Here is an 18,910-nt window from a genome sequence, read left to right as displayed (position 1 = left end):
GACAGTATAGTATGACGTTTTTGTCAAATTTTGGACCAAAATTTTTTTTTTAACATTTTTTTTTTAATTTTGGTCGATATATTATAGTATGATGTTTTTGTCAAATTTTGGACCAAATTTTTTTTGGTCAAATTTTTTTTTTAATTTTGGTCGACATAGTATAGTATGACGTTTTTGTCAAATTCTGGGTCTTTTTTTTTTTTTTTCAAATTTTGGATGACATAGTATAATATGATGTTTTTGTCAAATTTTGGACCAAAATTTATTTTGGTCAAATTTTATTTTTAATTTTGGTCGACAGTATAGTATGACGTTTTTGTCAAATTTTGGACCAACAATTACAACAACAACAAAAAAAAAATCGAAAAAGTTTTCCAGCCCTTTTTGCTCGGGGGCTCCACCTGCAGACATTTTATGATACTGGAACCAGTAGTTCTTTGTAGATGTCATTCATGGAGTAGATATTTGTAATTGTGTTGATTTATAAAGCGGAAATGCTGGTCCTCAGTATGCAGCAAGTACAAGAATGTGTGTGTGTGTGTGTGTGTGTGCGACGAGCCTCCGTATGAAGTTGAGTTGCTGGAAATAAACTGACCTCTGGCCTCACAAATCTGACACCCTCTGAACACACACACACACACACACACACACACACACACACACACACACACACACACGGTGAACCCGGAGACCTCGGTCCCTGCTCGAGTCTATATTCACTCGCACACACAGTTTCCATGTCTGGTTTTAAATTTAGATTTTCAAACTGCAGAAGGTCAAAGGTTCAACTCTGTGTCACACACTCACTCTCCCTGCACCAAAAGTCCGTAGAGTAAACCAGTGATTTTAACATCACAGAGACACAGGAGTTCACAGGAGTTGTTGATCCACTGCTGATGACATCACTGACTTACAATGAGTCATTTTGTAAAATTCGGCTTTGAAAAATCTTCATTCAGATTCAATTCAGTGACACAAAGTGACCACACGAGGCAGCAGAGGACCAGCAGCTCCTGTGTCCCTGTGAGCTAAGATCACTGGTTTTCTCTATGGGCTTTGGTGTGGGAGAGTGAGTGTGTGTGTGTCGTTGTGAAGTTTACAGTGTGAAGTCGGTGACGGCGGTTTCACATTTGTACAGTGAGCGGATATCAATGTGGACCCATAATCCCTTGCAGCAGGTCGCACTCGATCAGGTTACCCGTGTGTGTGTGTGTGTGTAGGACACGTTTTCTCTGGTCCTCACAAGTTTAAAGTTGTTTGTTTTGAAGGTTAAGTCTTGATTTAAGTCTTAGAACTAAGTTTAGTTTAAGTTAAGTTAGAGTTAGTTAAGTGTTAAGGTCAGAGAATGTGTGACATAAGTGTCCCCGCTAAGGACCCTGTACAGGAATGTGTGTGTGACTTATGCTAACCCTAAACTTGACCCAGTGCCTCAGAAGTGACGTTCGTGCCTCGTTGGGACCAGGTTTTGGTCTCCACGAGGACTCTGCCGGTCCTGACTTAAGATCTGGAGATTAAGTTAATCTGTGCGACGTCAGCGGAAGGCGTCGCTCGCTTAAACGGATTAGCCTCGTTCACCGCTCGGTGTTTACCTGCTCTGAGGACTCTGCTGAGTCAGCACAGCGTTTGTGCTGACTCACCGCTACAGACCACGCCTTTATTTTTCAAAGAAAACACAAACTTTTCCCCCACTACGATTGCGTTAGCATCATGCTAGCTGCTATAATTAGCAGACATGCTACTCTCTATGCCTTTATTTTTTGAAAACACAAACTTTTTCCCCACTACGATTACGTTAGCATCATGCTAGCTGCTATGATTAGCAAACATGCTAATCTCTATGCCTTCATTTGTTGAAAACACAAACTTTTCCCCCACTACGGTTGCGTTAGCATCATGCTAGCTGCTATAATTAGCAGACATGCTACTCTCTATGCCTTTATTTTTTGAAAACACAAACTTTTCCCCCACTACGATTGCGTTAGCATCATGCTAGCTGCTATAGTTAGTAAACATGCTACTCGCTATGCCTTTATTTTTTGAAAACAAACTTTTTCCCACTACGATTACGTTAGCATCATGCTAGCTGCTATAATTCGCAAACATGCTAATCTCTTTGTCTTTATTTGTTGAAAACACAAACTTTGTCCCACTACAGTTGCATCAGCATCATGCTAACTGCTATAATTCGCAAACATGCTAATCTCTTTGTCTTTATTTGTTGAAAACACAAACTTTTCCCACTATGGTTGCGTTAGCATCATGCTAGCTGCTACAATTAGCAAACATGCTCATATTTATGCCTTTATTTTTTGAAAACACAAACGTTTCCCACTACGGTTGCGTTAGCATCATGCTAGCTGCTATAATTAGCAAACATGCTACTCTCTAAGCCTTTATTTCATGAAAACTTTTCCAACGACGGTTACAAACACATTTGTGAAGGTATGATTTCAGATTGTAAAAAACTTGCTAGCACTTGTTAGCACACTGAAAGAACGATACACACGACGAACAATAAAACTGTTTTATTAATAATAATAATAATAATAATTCATATTTTTTCCACCACAATAAAATTTAACAAAGGCTCACTAGAAAAGTGTCGACGTCTGTGTTCTGTACAGTACTTTTGTAAAACTGTCCTCAGCGTGGCACAGCAGCGCATTCAACCCCACGAAAAAAACTTTATTTAAACACTTTTCGTATTTACAGATAAAATCCACGATTTAACGCAGCTGTTTAAACGTCACAAAAAAATGTAGCGCCGCTTTCACGCTAACGGTGGCTGACCTCCAGCTGAGGAGATCTCCCGATGGAGGCTAAATGGCTAACAAGGTAGCGGGCTAGCTAGGGTACAGCTGCTTCCACACATGCTACATGAGCGGTCAGTTATACCACAATTCATGTTCCTGTCTCTAAAAAAACAAACAAAAACGTAACACGTTACGTGATGACCTCCCGCAGCTAGCTTTAGCTAGTTTTTCGTTAAAAGGAATGCACTTTGGTTTGGATTCAACCAAATGCCCTGGGTGTTCGTCACAACAATAACAACAGTATAATAATCTGCAATAATCTGAGGTACCGACATGAAAAAAAAAACAACCACATTAATGCTAATGCTAACAGCCCGTGCGAGCACAAACTGTGAGGAGCTCGACGTGGACGTAGCATGTAGGTAAAAACTTGCTACTAGCAGCCAGTTATCAGTAGGCTAGTGTTAGCTTCACATGGACAAATTAAAAAAAAAAAGTCAGTGCAGCAGCTAGCGTCCTAGCTGTCAATCGGCTAGTGTTAGCTTAGCCCTGTTGTCAGCAGGCGCCACCCGTGTTTTTCTCCCGAGGCAACAGGGGGCGACAGTTTGGCTGATATGTGTCTGTACATTTGTGCAGCCATGTTTTACAAACTCCACCCCCCCACCACCATGACCACGCCCACCACCCCCCCACCACACACACACACATGATGTCAGTCGAGTTTAAAGCTACAGTCTGCGATTGGTGCGTTCGTCCTTACTAAATTGTAAAATTTGTGAAATAAAAATATGAAACGTGACGTCGGAGTCTTAATAAAGTGCGTTGAATGTGATACAAATGTTCCGTAAAAAAAAATTTACACAAATAATTTTTTTTTTTATATCAAATTAAAATTCAAATATAGTAAAAAAAAGAATATACTTTTCCAAATAATGTGGTAAAAATACGTCCGTCCCGCCTCTAAGTCACGATATTTTATTTTTTTTGCATATTTGGATCCGGAGCTAAACTGGATTAGCCCCGTTTTTTTTTTTACAATAACGGGCACTTGATTCATATTCACTCAACCGAAACCTGAGAAGTGTTGGCGCCATCTAGTGGTAACAGCTAACGCTAAATAATGGTTATTCACTTGTAGATGGAGCAACAACAAAATATACTTTAACAGAAGAAGAATTCATAAATAACTTAAAATGTAAAGGGGTTTTTGACTGTTGTGGAAATACTGTCGCGTTCCAGTTGTAGTTGGAACTCGGAATTTCCAAGTTTTTTTTTTTTTTTTTCAAGTTAGGAAACTGAATACATGTACGCCAACTCGGGTGGAGCTAACAGCTAAGCTAACAGATGAGTCAGCAGATTTGTTCGTTATTTTTTTGGGTGCATTCCAGTTGTAGTTGGAAGTCGGAAATTTCCGAGTTCCGAGTCGGAACTTTCAACCAAAACACCAAAAATGCTTTTCCAACTTATAAAACTGGGAAACTTCCGACTTCCAATGTAAATGGAACGCATATTTTTTTGGGGGGGGATATTTAATGGATAAAACGAATCAATTAATGACGGAAATAATTGCTTAATCATCTCATGCTATTGTTTTTCTGTCGCTAACTTTCTTTTAAGGGCATCAACGCTCTAAAATTATTCGTAGTTTCCGAAATATTTGATCTTATCCAAGATGCTAAAGAAGATGCTAACCATGCTGTTTGGTGGTACGTTCCATCGGGTTGACTTGCACCAAAGTTAGTGTTTGTTGCTATGACATCACCACTAAATGTGTGTGTGTGTGTGTGGGCGTGGCCTGGCGAGATACTGAAGGCACAAAGTTACGACTCAGCACTCACTTTAAAAAACAACAACAACAACAAAAACCGTAAGAAAACTTTAAAAACACAATCAACAAACCAATCAAATCTTTAGAAAACAAACATCAGAGAGGACCGCCCCCCCCCCCCCACACACACACTTCCTCCTCCTTCTCCAGAAGGGGGCGGAGCTTCCCCTGAGATGGGCGGAGCAGGTAGTGTCTGTGTTGTACGTTAGATAGTTCCTTCTGTGCGTCGCGTCTTTGTCACCGCGCCCTGCGATCGTCTTCGTCCTCGTCGTCGTTTTTTTTGCGTGGCCCGATTATCGGGGTGCGCTAAGATACGTTAGCGTAGTGTTTTTGTTGTGTGTTTGTGTGAGGGAACAAGCTTTTCAAAAACATCGCACATACACACACACACACACAGACATTCACACACACACACACACACACATTCAAGTATACGATATAAACGGCACGCTATCGTAAATATTTAGACAAATAAATATCAATTAAAGTGTACTCAATAAATAAGAAGCATCTTTTTAACAATCGCACGGATTGATCCTTTAATACTAAAGACTTTCTCTCACTTAGACTTTGAATTTTTTATTTATTTTTTTTCGCGTTGCCTCAAGTCTACGATATCTTTTACTACGAACGCGATTCACGTCTTTATCTCAGCGCTAACTGACGTTAACTCCCCCACACCAAAGCCCATAGAGAAAATCAGTGATTTTAGCTGGCGGGGTTACACAGGAGCTGCTGGTCTACTGCTGCCTCGTGTGGTCACTTTGCGCCACTGCGGTTTAGCTGAACGAATTATTTTAAAAGCCGAATTTTACAAAATAAGACGTTTGACGTTAGCGATGGAGGCAGCAGTGGATCAACAACTCCTGTGAACTCCTGCGTCTCTGTGATGTTAAAATCACTGGTTTTATGAATGGGGTTTGGTGTGGGAGAGTGAGTGGTTTGAAAACGACTGTTTTTAAAGTAGTAAACGTGTTTGTTTTAAATAGCGTAGAGCGGCGTACGTGTTCTTTACTCGGTATGGACTCGTGTGGAAATTAAAAATCTTGGTTCAAGGACACGCGGAAGCAGAAGGTTAGGGCTCTATAAACGGGCGTTAGCCTCTTCAGACGAACAGCGCTACAGTCTTTGGTCCTAAAATATGACTCCGGACACGGAGAGACTTTGAGGCAGCTGAGCTCGAGTTACAGAAAAGTTTAAGAACTCTTAAAGCCCCGCAAACGTAACAGTCTTCTTGCTAAGTGTGCTATGACGAGCGCTTCTTGTGCGCCTGGAATTTGATTAGCAAGCTAAAACGACAACACGTACAATGGCTATTGTTTGTTTTTAAAATGACCAAATAATATTAAAATCTCTCATTCATATAAACAAGACTTTGGTTTCTAAAACTTTTATTTCCTTTTAAAATGATAAAAGCCCTTTGTTTTGTTTTTTTGTGACTTGTCCGTAAAAAACCTCCTTTAGTCGACTTTCCTCGTCTTTTTCAGCCGCCATTTTGTGTCAGATGTGGGTGAAAATGGCGCTGGATCACCTGCTTCTTTACCTCCTTCATGACTCTCTTTGCTAACCTTCACGACACGTTTTTAAAAACAAACAAACAAACACATAAACACGAGGAGTTGATCATTCTGTCTGTGCTTTGTAAGGCTGGGCAGTGGAGAGCTAACAGGCTATGGCTAAAAAAAAAGAAAGAAAAAAAGAAGAGGCTAAGGCTAGCTACCCAGACTGCCAAAAGAAGGCAAATATTGAGCCAGCTGTTGCTAGCCGGCTAGGCTAACAGTGCGACGGCTAAACACAAACCAGTAGCTGCCTGACGACGACCACTGCCGGTAAACAGTTAGTTAGCTAATCTGACAGGCACAAAGCTAGCTATTTAATTTTTTTGTTTTGTTTTTAAACGGCTAGCTAAGAGAATTAGCTGCTAACGGGTAGATCAGGTGCGTACGTTAGCCAGGCGCACTGGAGTGAGTAGCTTTAGCATGCTGCTTGTTTGTAGCTTCAGTATTTAAAAATAAAATGGGACTGGGCACTGAAACCTGGTTCCAATATGGCACCAGTTGTTCGTTGTTAGCGTTTAGCATCACTGAATCCCACTGTTAATGAGATTTTATTTGAATGGCCTTACTTTAAGGCTGTATTTCGAGTTATTTGTCAGTTTATTTCATGGATCTTTGGTGTTTTTTTACGTCAACACTGCCTTCGTCTTCCGTCTTCTCTTCCCCGGCGACCGCCTCACACGAGCACAAACAAGTCTTTGCAGATGATTAACCGAAGGTTTCGTCGCTGATTAACCTTCGGCACGTTCAGATTAAACGCGCCGCCGCAACGTCAATTGAGGATAACGTGCCTTTAGCTTCAGGAGGGTCATTTCATACCTCGCACATAAAACAGGCTGAATTAAAGCTCTAATCTGTCTGTGAAGGTTCTCTGTCATCCAGGTCATTGTATCTTCAGGAGCGTAGATCCAGGCACCTGGAGTTGACCTTTCACCTCTCACCAGAACCCTGACCCACTTGATGGATGAGAGGTGAAGTCCAGATGCCGACATCTACGCTCGAGAACTGTCCTTCAAAACCTGGAGAAAATATGGAAATTAGTGTTTTTTTGAAAATCCAGGTTCAGCGTTTATTAAACGCCGACTTCTTTGACCCAAGTATCAAAAGACGACCTGTTAGCGCTTGCTATATTTGAAAGAGTTGCGTTTTTTGCGCCACAAGGACTTTTGGAGCGCGACGCACAGGCTACGCTCACGCTACATAGCGAGTTGAGACCGGGCTTAAGTTCAGCTAAACGGATTTTCTGCTCAAAACAAACAAAAAAAAGCCTTGTTCCCTCCTTCAGCACCATGTTTGTCAGAGTGTGTCGTGTTTGCGTTTGCTAGCTACAGAGAAAGTGTAGTGTGTTCAATATTTGTTGAGACTGACAAACGCACCCCGGTCCATCAATCGGGTTTCCTCGCACTCCGCTTGCGTCCGAGTCTTTGCCCTTTCCGCGCGCACGTTAGCATCCCAGTGCAAAGCTTCTACGAGTGTGTTCCGTCTTTGAATGCACCCCCGACAACGCTGTGAAAAACCACTGCGTTAAAAAAGATGATGGATGAAGCAGCTGCTTCCAGTTCCGTCCGGTTGCTCTCCACAGCGAGTGGGGGGTGCATTCACTCTCAGCTCACCAGTTTGGGCAGAACTGTTCTAGGCTGGATGTTTCCGTTGGCGTCGGTAATTGCGGCTAAGTTAGTCCTGGTTTTGGAGGAGGATGATATGGTGGTTGTGGAGGTGGTGGCCAGTTTGGGGATGGAGGTGTTGGCACCTTCGGAGTTGCCCCGTTTGGATGACGAGCTCTTGTCCCCGGCGGCGGTTCCTGCCGGCGGCTTCGGTAGTCGCCTCCTCAGCCATGCGTGGCGCAGAGCTTGACTGGGCGTCATCCTGACCGCCGGGTCCCACTCCAGACACTGTTTGAGGAAGTCCAGGAACAGCGGGTCGTCGCAGCCCTTCAGCGCCGTGTTCAAGTTCTTGCTGCCCGGCGGGCCGCGTACTTTCCCCCGCCGCGACCGTCCGCCGTTCAGCACGGTGGTGCCGTCGGGCAGCGTGGTGACCGTGCAGTACCGCGGGTAGCCTTTGGACGACACAAAATTCTTGGCTCGTTTGGACGAGTCGAGGAGCTTCTGGTTGGGCATACCCAACAGCTCGACGATGCAGGCCATCTGGTCGGCTTCGTCCTCGCCTGGTAACAACGGGTAACCGGTCAGAAGCTCCGCCAGGATGCAGCCCAGGGACCACATGTCGATAGGCATCCCATACCTGGAACCTGGAAGAGAGGGCAGGGGTCAACGGGTGCTAATGAATCCTTTTTCCAGACCAAACTAAAGGACTACCTTTCAGGCGACTTCCAGAGAGAGATTTTGGAAGTTACTGGTAGTGTGACGGATTTGTTGTCACAGTAGCTAGCAGTTAGCCACCCCGGGGTAAACTCAGGTAGTTGCAAAAAGAACTCAAAGCTTCGATTAAGGGTCTTACCTAGAATGACCTCCGGAGCTCGATAGAACCTGGACTGGATGTAGGTGTAAACTCTTTGATGTTCATAACAACTGGAACCAAAGTCGATGACCTTGAGACACAACAAGAATGAATCAGAACAACCTTCAACGACGAACACGGGGGGGGGAAAAAACGTCCGTCTCTCGGCCGTCTCACCTTGATGCCGCTGCGTCCCTGCTGCTTCAGTAAAATGTTCTCGGGCTTCAGGTCGCAGTGAATGATGCGGCTCTTGTGCAGCGAGTCCAGGCACTGCAGGATGGAGTGGGCAAACTTCCTGACCAGCGGAAGGCTGAAGCCCTGGTACTTGTTCTTCTTGATGAGCTCGTACAGGTTCATGCTGAGCAGCTCGAAGGTCATGCAGATGTGGTTCCGGAAGGTGAAGTTCTCCAGCATGTGGATGACGTTCATGCTCGAGTCCTTGTCCTGCTTCTTCAGGTGCTCCAGGATGCGGATCTCCTCGGCCACCTGTCGGTGGAAGCGCTTCTCGTTGCGCACCATCTTCAGGGCCACGTGGGTCTGCGTCTTGTGGTCGAACGCCTTCACGACCTGCGGAGAAGTTAGGCAATGCAACGTGGTCGTCAATCTTAAAATGTACAATAACTTTTGGGATTTGCCCAAACGAAGTACTTCAAACGTGGTGAAATCATACTTGTCCAAAGCTGCCTTTGCCGATGACCTTCAGGGCTTCGAAGCGGTAGGAGATGTGGTCATGTGGGACGTGGATGTACGAGCCTTGGTCGTCGTCGTAGCCGCCGTTGTTGGCTCCGCCCATCACCCCTGTCCTCTTCTTAGCATTGGGACCAACAAAATATACTGGAGAGAAAAAGCAATTTGACCAATCGTGGTTAAAGGAATAGTTGGCGACACAGGTCTACGATATCACGGCTAAGTTAAGTGGCTGAAATTCTCACCTTCAGAGCAGCTGAAAATTTCGTGATGTTCGTACGTGGACATTTTGGACATGAACTGCTTCATGGCCTGCTCCGGGGACATGGGGGTGGGCTTTGGCTTGCCGTCCGCCGACTTGGTGGAGGCGGCGCTGCCCTGGCGGCAGTGGTGGGCGGGGTCTGAGCCCGAGGACGGCCGGTCGGACGGCGGCGGCGGCGCCAGGCCCGGAGGCCGCGAGGAGCTGGGCGGAGCCAGGCCATTGGGCTGGGAGGTTAGCACGGGACGCTTGTTAACCGCGTTCTCCTCGTACAACTGCGTGATGTGGACATGTGACTGGACCGAGTCGGACATGGTGGTTTTAGAGGTTGCCTAAAACAGAAAAAAAAAAAAAATCACGTTAGAGATATTTAGCCTCTCTTTATGCTAAAAAATTGCTTAAGTAAAGTTTGCCACAAACATTCATGGCTAACAGCTAGGCTAATGTATGCGGCGAAAACGTACATCACTGGTATCGCACCAGGACATAAAAAACACTATTATATATGGGTTTTATCGACCAGTGGGAATGTCGTATTCTTCTTCTAATAATAATAATTCCCGGACACTGATGGGTGCAATATCGCCCTCCAGTGTTCAAAGGTCATATTACAACCTGTTGTTGTTTTTCTTGTTCTGACAATATGTCGCCACAAAACAAAACAAAAAAACAACATAAATCATACTTTTGCGATTTGCGTTGCGGTCGGGAAAGGTGTGCTAGCTTTTATAACGGAAAATTGCGATTATAAAGTCCCCTTAAACAGCAGTTAATCCTTCGTGACTCCTCCTTCCTTTCGTACCTTTTTCGGACACCAACTCCTCCCACACCCATTCGGATAACGATGTTTTTTTGTAATTATTGTTAGTCGTCGTCGTTTTTACTTCGACGTCGCATCACTTTCTCCCCCGATGATCCTGCGCAAGTTTCACGGGGTTTTCCAAACATTCTGCTCCGGCTGCCATTTTGTGTCGCCCATTGAACGCAGACAAAAAAAAAAAACCCCACGGTGGCCTGCCTCTTCCTCGTCTGAGCACAGAGGGCGCTAACGACCATCATCTGCCTTTGATCCGCGCCGGCAGCCGACGCAGATCAAAGGCAGCGGCGAGCGTTCTCGGGAAGACGAAGAAAACTTTGAACTGTGGCTAAAATAAAAAACGACGACGCAAGCTAACAACAGAGCTGCTGTCTACGAATAACGACGTTAGCCCGTAGACGGTCGTTTCAGACCTTTTATGAACACGTGAAGCTGTTGACGACACATTTGTGCCGAGTCTTTTCAAATATAAACAGAAAAGAAGAAATAATGACTCGGCTAAAATGCTTTTTTGCTAATTTTCAGCGACATTTTTACCCTCATAGTCCATAATGAAGCATGCGATATATCAAATCTTTCCTTTTTTTTTCAGTGATTTTGAACGATTTATTTTATTAGGGTTAGAAAAAGTCCAGATATTTCAAAATAGAATAAAAATAATGGTCTTCATTTAAAGCTCCTTTAAAAAACAACCGCAGATACAGCAAATACAGTATAAAAACAATAAAAAAAGACGACTATAAAATAAAAACATAACTGTAACAAACAAGACACAAAATTGCATATTGAATGAAAATAACGTTAAAAACAAAAATGACCGTAATTGTAACGCAAATAAAACGCCAATTTAAATACATTTCTTCAGAGAACGTTCTTGAACGAGCAGCTCGATCAATTTAATAATGACATCATAAATAATCAATATCTCTGTCTTTGTCTCTCGCTCAGTGAGTCACTCCCTGTTGCCACGGCGACCAGCACACCTGGGCCCTTTCACACACACACACACACACATTCTTGTACTTGCTGACAAAGTGAGGACCAGCATGAGGACCAGCATTTCCACTTTATAAATCAACACAATTACAAATATCTACTTTATGAATGACATTTATAAATAATTACTGGGTGCAGTACCGTAAAATGTCTGCAGGTGGAGCCCCAGAGCAAAAAAGTGTGTGAAACACCAGGGCTGGAAAACGGGTTTTTGTACCAAATCGAGGATTTTCTGTTAAAAACATATAGTAAAGCATGTTTTCAACCTAAGGAAGTGATTTAAATTAAAACAAAGTGAAATGTCCTAACTTTGTAAAAATGACCTCACTTTGTTGGTTAAAAACCCCTCACTGGTTCTCCGTATGCCGCAAAAACACACACACACTAATCAGAAATGCCTCGTTAGGACCAGGTTTTGGTCTCCATGAGGACTCCTGGTCCTGACAAGCAAGGTCAGTGTTTATTAAGGTCCTGAAGAGGTAACGAGTACAGGAAAACACACACACACACGGCAAAGTGACCCAGTTCTCAGACCGCGTGTGTGTGTGTGTACATGTTGTTACTAGTTACAGTGACACGTGAGAACAGAATGTTTGGCTCTCACCTGACCACACACACACACACACACACACACACACACACACACACACACACACACACACACACACACACACACACACACACACACACACACACACACACACACACACACACACACACACACAGGTGATCGTACATTCAGTCCTCAATAATTAAACAGGTCAGTCGTAATCAACCGTGTGTCATCGCCACTGAGCTGTGAGCGCCCCCTGCCCCGAGAACATGCAACTGACGTTTCCCGTGAAAAAAACCACTCACTCTCCCACACCAAAGTCCATAGAGAAAACCAGTGATTTTAACGTCACAGAGACACAGGAGTTCACAGGAGTTGTTGGGTTAAAAACCCTCATTCAGAGTTGAGTCAGTGACACAAATTGACCACACGAGGCAGCAGAGGACCAGCAGCTCCTGTGTCCACGTGAGCTAAAATCAGTGATTTTCTCTATGGGGTTTGGTGTGGGAGAGTGAGTGAGTTTACAAACTTGATGAATATGCGTGATATGAACGTGATGATGATGTAATGTGTGTGTGTGTGTGTGTGTGTGTGTGTGTGTGTGTACCGTCAGCGGGTTGTGGTTGTTGTTCCTCAGCGGCGGCAGAGCGGCGGGCGACGTGGTCTGAGAGCCGCTGTGACCGGGAGAGTAGACCGGCTCGCCCACTTTGCCTGGACGCAAACAAAAAAACAAAAAAAAGACGGAGTGAGTTTTATTTTGAAAGGGTAGAGCAGTGCGACTTCCTGTCTCCGTTTTCGTGCCGATGTTTTAAATTCGCCTCCAAAAGGCTGAGAAAAACGTGGACGTTTTCACAAAAAGCTGCTTTCAAACTTGACCTGTAGAGGATTTTCTTTCTTTATTATTATTTATTTATTTATTCTTAATTCTTTATTAATCAGTTTTAACGCTTTTTCTTTGTCGTACGGAGCAAAGAAGCAGAATATATTGAATTTAAGAAGCTGAAAACTAGTTTAGAACTAATTCGAGTGGAAACAAACAACCTTTTTGCTGTTTTCGGTGCATAAAGTCGTTTAAAATGACATTAAACACGCATAAATATATGTTATTTATCAGTCATGATCAATAATGAGACTGATTTTAGTACTTTTTAATCCCAATAACTATCGTTACTGACTGATTTTAATCCCTTTATGTGACCAATTAGTGATAGAAATGTAAAAATAATCAGTAGTTGCAGCTGCAGTGAAATGTGATGCTGGTTCTGCTCAGACCGGAAAGACCAGGACCGGATCACCTAAGAGGATTAGGGTTTTAATATAGACTGATAATCCCACACACACACACACACACACTCAGGTTTGTATCATCTGCCTCAAACACCAACAGTCGTCGTCTTGAAAATCACACGTAGATTAATCGGCGATCACAGACGCGTTTCTGTTTTCAGTCGGGAACGCGGTGCGACGACACGGAGGGGGCGGAGCCTCGCGGGCCACCGTCCGGGGCTCGAGCGGACAGATGGCGTGTGATTTAATCTGAGCGAATAATCCCGTTAATGAAGACGAGTGCGAACGTCACACCGTAACACGGCAGCATTACAGTATCGTGAGAGCGCGTTTCACGTCTTTATCTTCACTGTTACACAGACTTTAACAACAGGAAACTGAAGTTTGTAAACCGCTCACTCTCCCACACCAAAGCCCATAGAGAAAACCGGCGATTTTAACATCACAGAGACACAGGAGTTGTCAGGAGAGACACTGCTGCCTCCATCACTGAGTCCAAGTCTAATATCTACACTTATTTTGTCAATTCGGCTTTTAAAATCTTTTGATTTGGATGTACTTTAGTGACACAAAGTGACCACACGAGGCAGCAGTAGACCAGCGGCTCCTGTGTCCCCCGTGAGCTAAAATCGCTGATTTTCTCTCTGGGGTTTGGTGTGGGAGAGTGAGTGGTTCAAAATGTTTATTTTACAGTTAAGTAGCAAACAAGAATATTTTGAGCGTTATAATTTGTTAATAACAGGAAACGGAAGTTTGTAAACCACTCACTCTCCCACACCAAACCCCATAGAGAAAACCGGTGATTTTCACTCACATGGACGCAGGAGCTGCTGGTCTACTGCTGCCTCGTGTGGTCACTTTGTGTCACTGAGGTTAATCTTAACGAAGGATTTTTAAAAGCCGAATTGACAAAATAAGTGGACGTTATAGATGTGGATAGATTAAACAACTCCTGTGTGCTGTGACGTTAAAATCGGCGATTTTACGACTCTATGGGCTTTGGTGTAGGAGAGTGAGCGGTTTACAAAGTTGAGTTTCCAGTCAGAAAAGTCATGATCTGTATGTAACACACTGAATATGGAGCCAGTAACACACACAACACAACACTTTAAAGCATATTTAAAGATGCAGTGTTAGCCATCGCGACCTATATTCAAATTACACCCGAATAACGCGTGTTTTCCCGCGGCTCCGTCCTCCACGATGTGTCCCGATGACGGGGATCTGCAGAACACCGGAGAACGCGCTCGCCACATTCCTCGCCGCAAGGCCTCGCCCCGACACACGCACGCTAGCGGCTAACAGAGTGCGACAGCAGCGCCGCGCCGCGCCGCTGAATGTGAACCCGACACCGTGCTGGAAATGCCAGAGCGCCGGCGAGCAGCCGCGGCATGCCGCTCGACCGGACGGGTGGGAAAATCTGGAGCGACGTGTGTGTGTGTGTGTGTGTGTGTGTGTGTGTGTGTGTGTGTGTGTGTGTGTGTGTCTCAGAGAAGTTCACACAGTGACCTGTTAAGTACAGAGGAGGAGGAAGTAAGACATAATGTCCCTTTAATCACTTTAACTGTGTCTCTCTGTGCCTAACAAAGCTAGTGTAGAAAAACACCTGGCACCAACCGTCACAAAGCATGAACCCATGAACTCAATTTTCACAATGTCACACTGTAAAAAAAAAACAACTTCATTTAATCTACACTAGTTTAAATCTACGATATCTGCTTTAACGGCACATCACTCACTCTCCCACACCAAACCCCATAGAGAAAATCAACACTTTTAACATCACAGAGTTCACAGGAGTTGTTGATCCACTGCTGCCTCCATCGCTAACTTCAAATGTCTTATTAAAATTTTTAATTTGGAGTTACTTTAGTGACACAAAGTGACCACACGAGGCAGCAGAGGACCAGCAGCTCCTGTGTCCCTGTGAGCTAAAATAGCTGATTTTCTCTATGAGGTTTGGTTTGGACGTACACATCGTACAATGACGATTTTTAGACGTAGACATGTTGTTAGCGTGCGCTAAAGACCACGCACAGCGCTGTTACCGACTCGTATTGCTAGCTGAAGATACATTAGCATCCATGTTTGTTATTTTTACGACTTCTCAACCGGAACGTGGTAAACTCCCAGTTCCGATGTAAGCGGATAACGGCACCTAGCATAGTTCTCACACACTGGACCTTTAACGCCGAGCATTCGCAAAACAAACTTACCGATTTTTCTTAAAAATGCACTCGTATTGCTAGCCCAAGATGCAAATAATTACACTTTTTTACGACTTCTCAAACGTAACACGGTAAACTCCCAGTTCCGACTTCCCAGTTCGGACGTAAGCGGAATCGGAACCTAGCATTGTTTTCACACACTGGACCTTTAACTCCGAGCATTCGCAACAAACTGTTAACGATTTTTCTTAAAAATGCACTTGCATTGCTAGCCCAATATAAAAAAAAAAACTTTTTTACGACTTCTAAACCGGAACATGGTAAACTCCCAGTTCCGACTTCCCAGTTCCGATGTAAGAGGAAACGGAACGTAGCATTGTTCTCACGCGCTGGACCTTTAACTCCGATCATTCGCAACAAACTATTAACCATTTTTCTTAAAAATCGCACTTATATTGCTAGCCCACAAGCCCAAGAAAAAAATTACACTTTCTTACGACTTCCCGTATTACTAGCCGAAGATACAAAGAAGATATATTTTTTTACGACTTCTCAGCGGAAACACGCTAAACTCCCAGTACCGACTTCCCGGTTCCGATGTAAGAGGAAACGGAACGTAGCATTGTTCTCACGCGCTGGACCTTTAACTCCGATCATTCGCAACAAACTATTAACCATTTTTCTTAAAAATCGCACTTGTATTGCTAGCCAACAAGCCCAAGAAAAAAAATTACACTTTTTTACGACTTCTCGTATTACTACCTGAAGATACAAAGAAGAGATATTTTTTTACGACTTCTCAACCAAAACGCGGTAAACTCCCAGTTCCGACTTCCCAGTTCCGATGTAAGCGGAAAACGGAACCTAGCATAGTTCTCACAAACTGGACCATTAAACCCGATCATTCACAAACTATTAACGATATTTCTTAAAAATTGCACTTGTATTGCTAGCCCAAGAAAAAAAATTACACTTTTTTACGACTTCTCGTATTACTAGCCGAAGATACATAAAAGATACATTATTTTACGACTTCTCAACCGAAACGCGGTAAACTCCCAGTTCCGACTTCCCAGTTCCGACGTAAGCGGAAAACATAACCTAGCATAGTTCTCACACACTGGACCTTTAACTACGAGCATTTGCAAAACAAATTTACAGATTTTTCTTAAAAATTACACTTTTTTACGATTTCTCAAACATAACGTGGTAAACTCCCGGTTCCGACTTCCCAGTTCCGACGTAAGCGGAAAACGTAACCTAGCATAGTTCTCACACACTCGACCTTTAAGTCCGATAATTCGCAAAACAAACTATTACCGATTTTTCCAGGTTACGGGCAGAACATGACGCTGACGTAATAACAGACCATAATAACAACCTTACGTAGCTAAAACACGGAGTGACCTCACACTGAACCGGACCGGAGCTTCAGCAGAGCTCGAGGCCACAGATTTACCCCAGCAACCGAAAACAGCCACACGAAAACGGCCAGAAAAGGACAAAAAAAGACAAAAAGAGCCGGAGGGGGAACGTGTCCCGTGTCCCCGGGCCTCGGTGGTGTTATAACGGCAGCATAGAGCGTCACAGTGCGGATTACAGCGGCAGTAAAACCCTCGCAGAGCTGGTTAGCTCTCTAAAAATAAACCTGACACACACACAGACAAGAAGACGCGTAAATTCTCCTCTTTTTTACGCCTTTAAATCCACACATTCACGCCGCAAACGTCGCCCCTTTCGTGACATTACACTGTTAATTAAATTAAACTAACACAGCGGATTAAAAGACAATATCTGTGATATAATCCCTGTGTTTTGTTAGTGTTAGTCCCCACAGCTGCTAGCTTAATCCACTCCCCCTCTCTCTCTGTCACTTCCCCAGGACCACACTCGGCGGCGGGTCCCTGACCACACTGACCCGGGCTGAGGCGCCCCGCGGCCGGACAACACAGGCTGTGCTCACCCGTCGGGAGGACCGAGGCTCCGGGCTTCTTGGTTAACATGGCGGCCGCTCCTCTCCTCTCTCCTCTGGGCACACAGAGGCAGGACGCCTCCTCCTCTTCCTCCAGCCGCAGCTCCTCCTCTTCCTCCTCCCACTCCCCCCCGCCCCCCTCCGGAATCACGTGTCAACCCCACGGCGTCAGTGACGTCACAATAATAACAACACTTCACGTCATTATACACGTTTTTGCCTTTTTAATTCACACACTTTTCATTTTTTTTATTTATTTTTTAAATATAAACACAAAATAATATAAATGAAAATATTTTATATAACATTAAAAATCAAAAGATAAAGCTAAGGACATCGTTCGTAGTCGTGGTTAATAAAGTGTTAATAGCATTTAAAATGTACTTTATACATTACAATTATATGAAAAAGTTATTAACGTTTTAAATATATAGCGCCCCCTACACCTACAACTTGCATTTCCTACAGGAAACTGATGTTTTTCCACACCACACCAAACCCCATAGAGAAAACCAGTGATTTTAGCTCACACGGACACAGTGACCTGCTGGTCTACTGCTGCCTCGTGTGGTCACTTTGTGTCACTAAAGTACATACAAATTAACAAAATAAGACATTGTAAAAGTTAGTGACGGAGGCAGCAGTGGATCAACAACTCCTGTGAACTCCTGTGTCTCTGTGATGTTAAAATCACTGGTTTTCTCTATGGACTTTGGTGTGGGAGAGTGAGCGGTTTACAAAGTTGACTTTTCGTGTTATCTGAAGCAGCTTTTATTTGTTAGAGCCTGTTGTTAATTGGCTGAAATGTTTTCCATATCATCTTTTTACACAGTGTGTGTGTGTGTGTGTGTGTGTAAGACATTGTTGCCTAGAGACCAACAACATGTTTACATCAGAGAAACAGCTGTGTGTGTGTGTGTGTGTGTGTGTGTGTGTGTGTGTGTGTGTGTGTGTGTGTGTGTGTCAGGTTTCACAGCTTTTAGTTAAATTACAGAGTGGATCTCACTTACGCAACACACACACACACACACACACACACACACACACACACACACACTGAGTCAGCAGAAAATGACATAACATCACCCTCAGTCTCACTGAAGACTCACTGTCTGTGTGTGATGTCATCACTGCTGAGTCAGTTTATTTAACTTGTGTAAATATTTAATTAATGATTCATTCATTAATAATTGATGATTACTGCATATTTCACTATAAAACTGTAATTTCATTATCATATTAGTTTAGAAATATAGAGCCGATATTTATTCTTTTGAAAAAGATCCAATCCAAGTGTCCGAAAGACACATTTTTAACGTTTTAAAGGAAAAAAATATTAAATTAATACAGAAAAAGTGAACTTTTATGAAAGAAAACATTCAGATTTACAGAGGTGGTATTTGTTTAATGTAAAATGATGTCATTGTCACAGAAATGTTTGATTTTGAAATAAATTTTAAACAAACTCATTAACTTTGGTAATTTTCCATGAAATAATCTCATAAATTCAGAATAAAACATGTAGATGTTCACAAAGAAAGAATAAATATATCATTATTCCACACAAACAGGGCAGA

At 43.5% G+C, this 18,910-nt stretch overlaps 1 protein-coding gene across 2 annotated transcripts; it reads right to left on the bottom strand.

Moving 5' to 3' along the window:
* Positions 1-3,552: 3,552 nt before the first annotated feature.
* Positions 3,553-17,445, bottom strand: dyrk2 (dual-specificity tyrosine-(Y)-phosphorylation regulated kinase 2). 2 transcript variants are annotated; one of them, XM_083903162.1, is made up of 7 exons: positions 17,325-17,439; positions 12,514-12,617; positions 9,527-9,872; positions 9,265-9,428; positions 8,772-9,161; positions 8,595-8,685; positions 3,553-8,385 (listed from the first exon to the last, which is right to left on the bottom strand). In XM_083903162.1, exons 1-7 carry the CDS (start codon positions 17,362-17,364, stop codon positions 7,742-7,744), a joined length of 1,779 nt encoding a protein of 592 aa, XP_083759288.1. In that variant the 5' UTR covers positions 17,365-17,439; the 3' UTR covers positions 3,553-7,741. The 2 variants fall into 2 exon arrangements, with proteins under 2 accessions (XP_083759288.1, XP_083759289.1); XM_083903163.1 differs by lacking the exon at positions 12,514-12,617 and having other exon boundaries at positions 17,325-17,445.
* Between the last annotated feature and the right edge of the window lie 1,465 nt (positions 17,446-18,910).

The sequence above is a fragment of the Microchirus variegatus genome, assembly GCF_963457635.1.
Source record: "Microchirus variegatus genome assembly, chromosome: 16".
NCBI lineage: Eukaryota > Metazoa > Chordata > Actinopteri > Pleuronectiformes > Soleidae > Microchirus > Microchirus variegatus.
The sequence above is the reverse complement of the archived record's forward strand: the minus strand, read 5'-3'. Positions and strand labels throughout refer to the sequence as shown.

Bases quoted from the DNA above. Each gene is read 5' to 3' on its own strand.
- dyrk2 (XM_083903162.1), bottom strand. From the start codon at position 17,364: ATGTTAACCAAGAAGCCCGGAGCCTCGGTCCTCCCGACGG. The intron at 9,429-9,526 runs GTGAGAATTTCA...TTTTCTCTCCAG, and splicing joins AATTTTCAGCTGCTCTGAAG to TATATTTTGTTGGTCCCAAT. The intron at 9,162-9,264 runs GTATGATTTCAC...ACTTCTCCGCAG, and splicing joins GCAAAGGCAGCTTTGGACAA to GTCGTGAAGGCGTTCGACCA.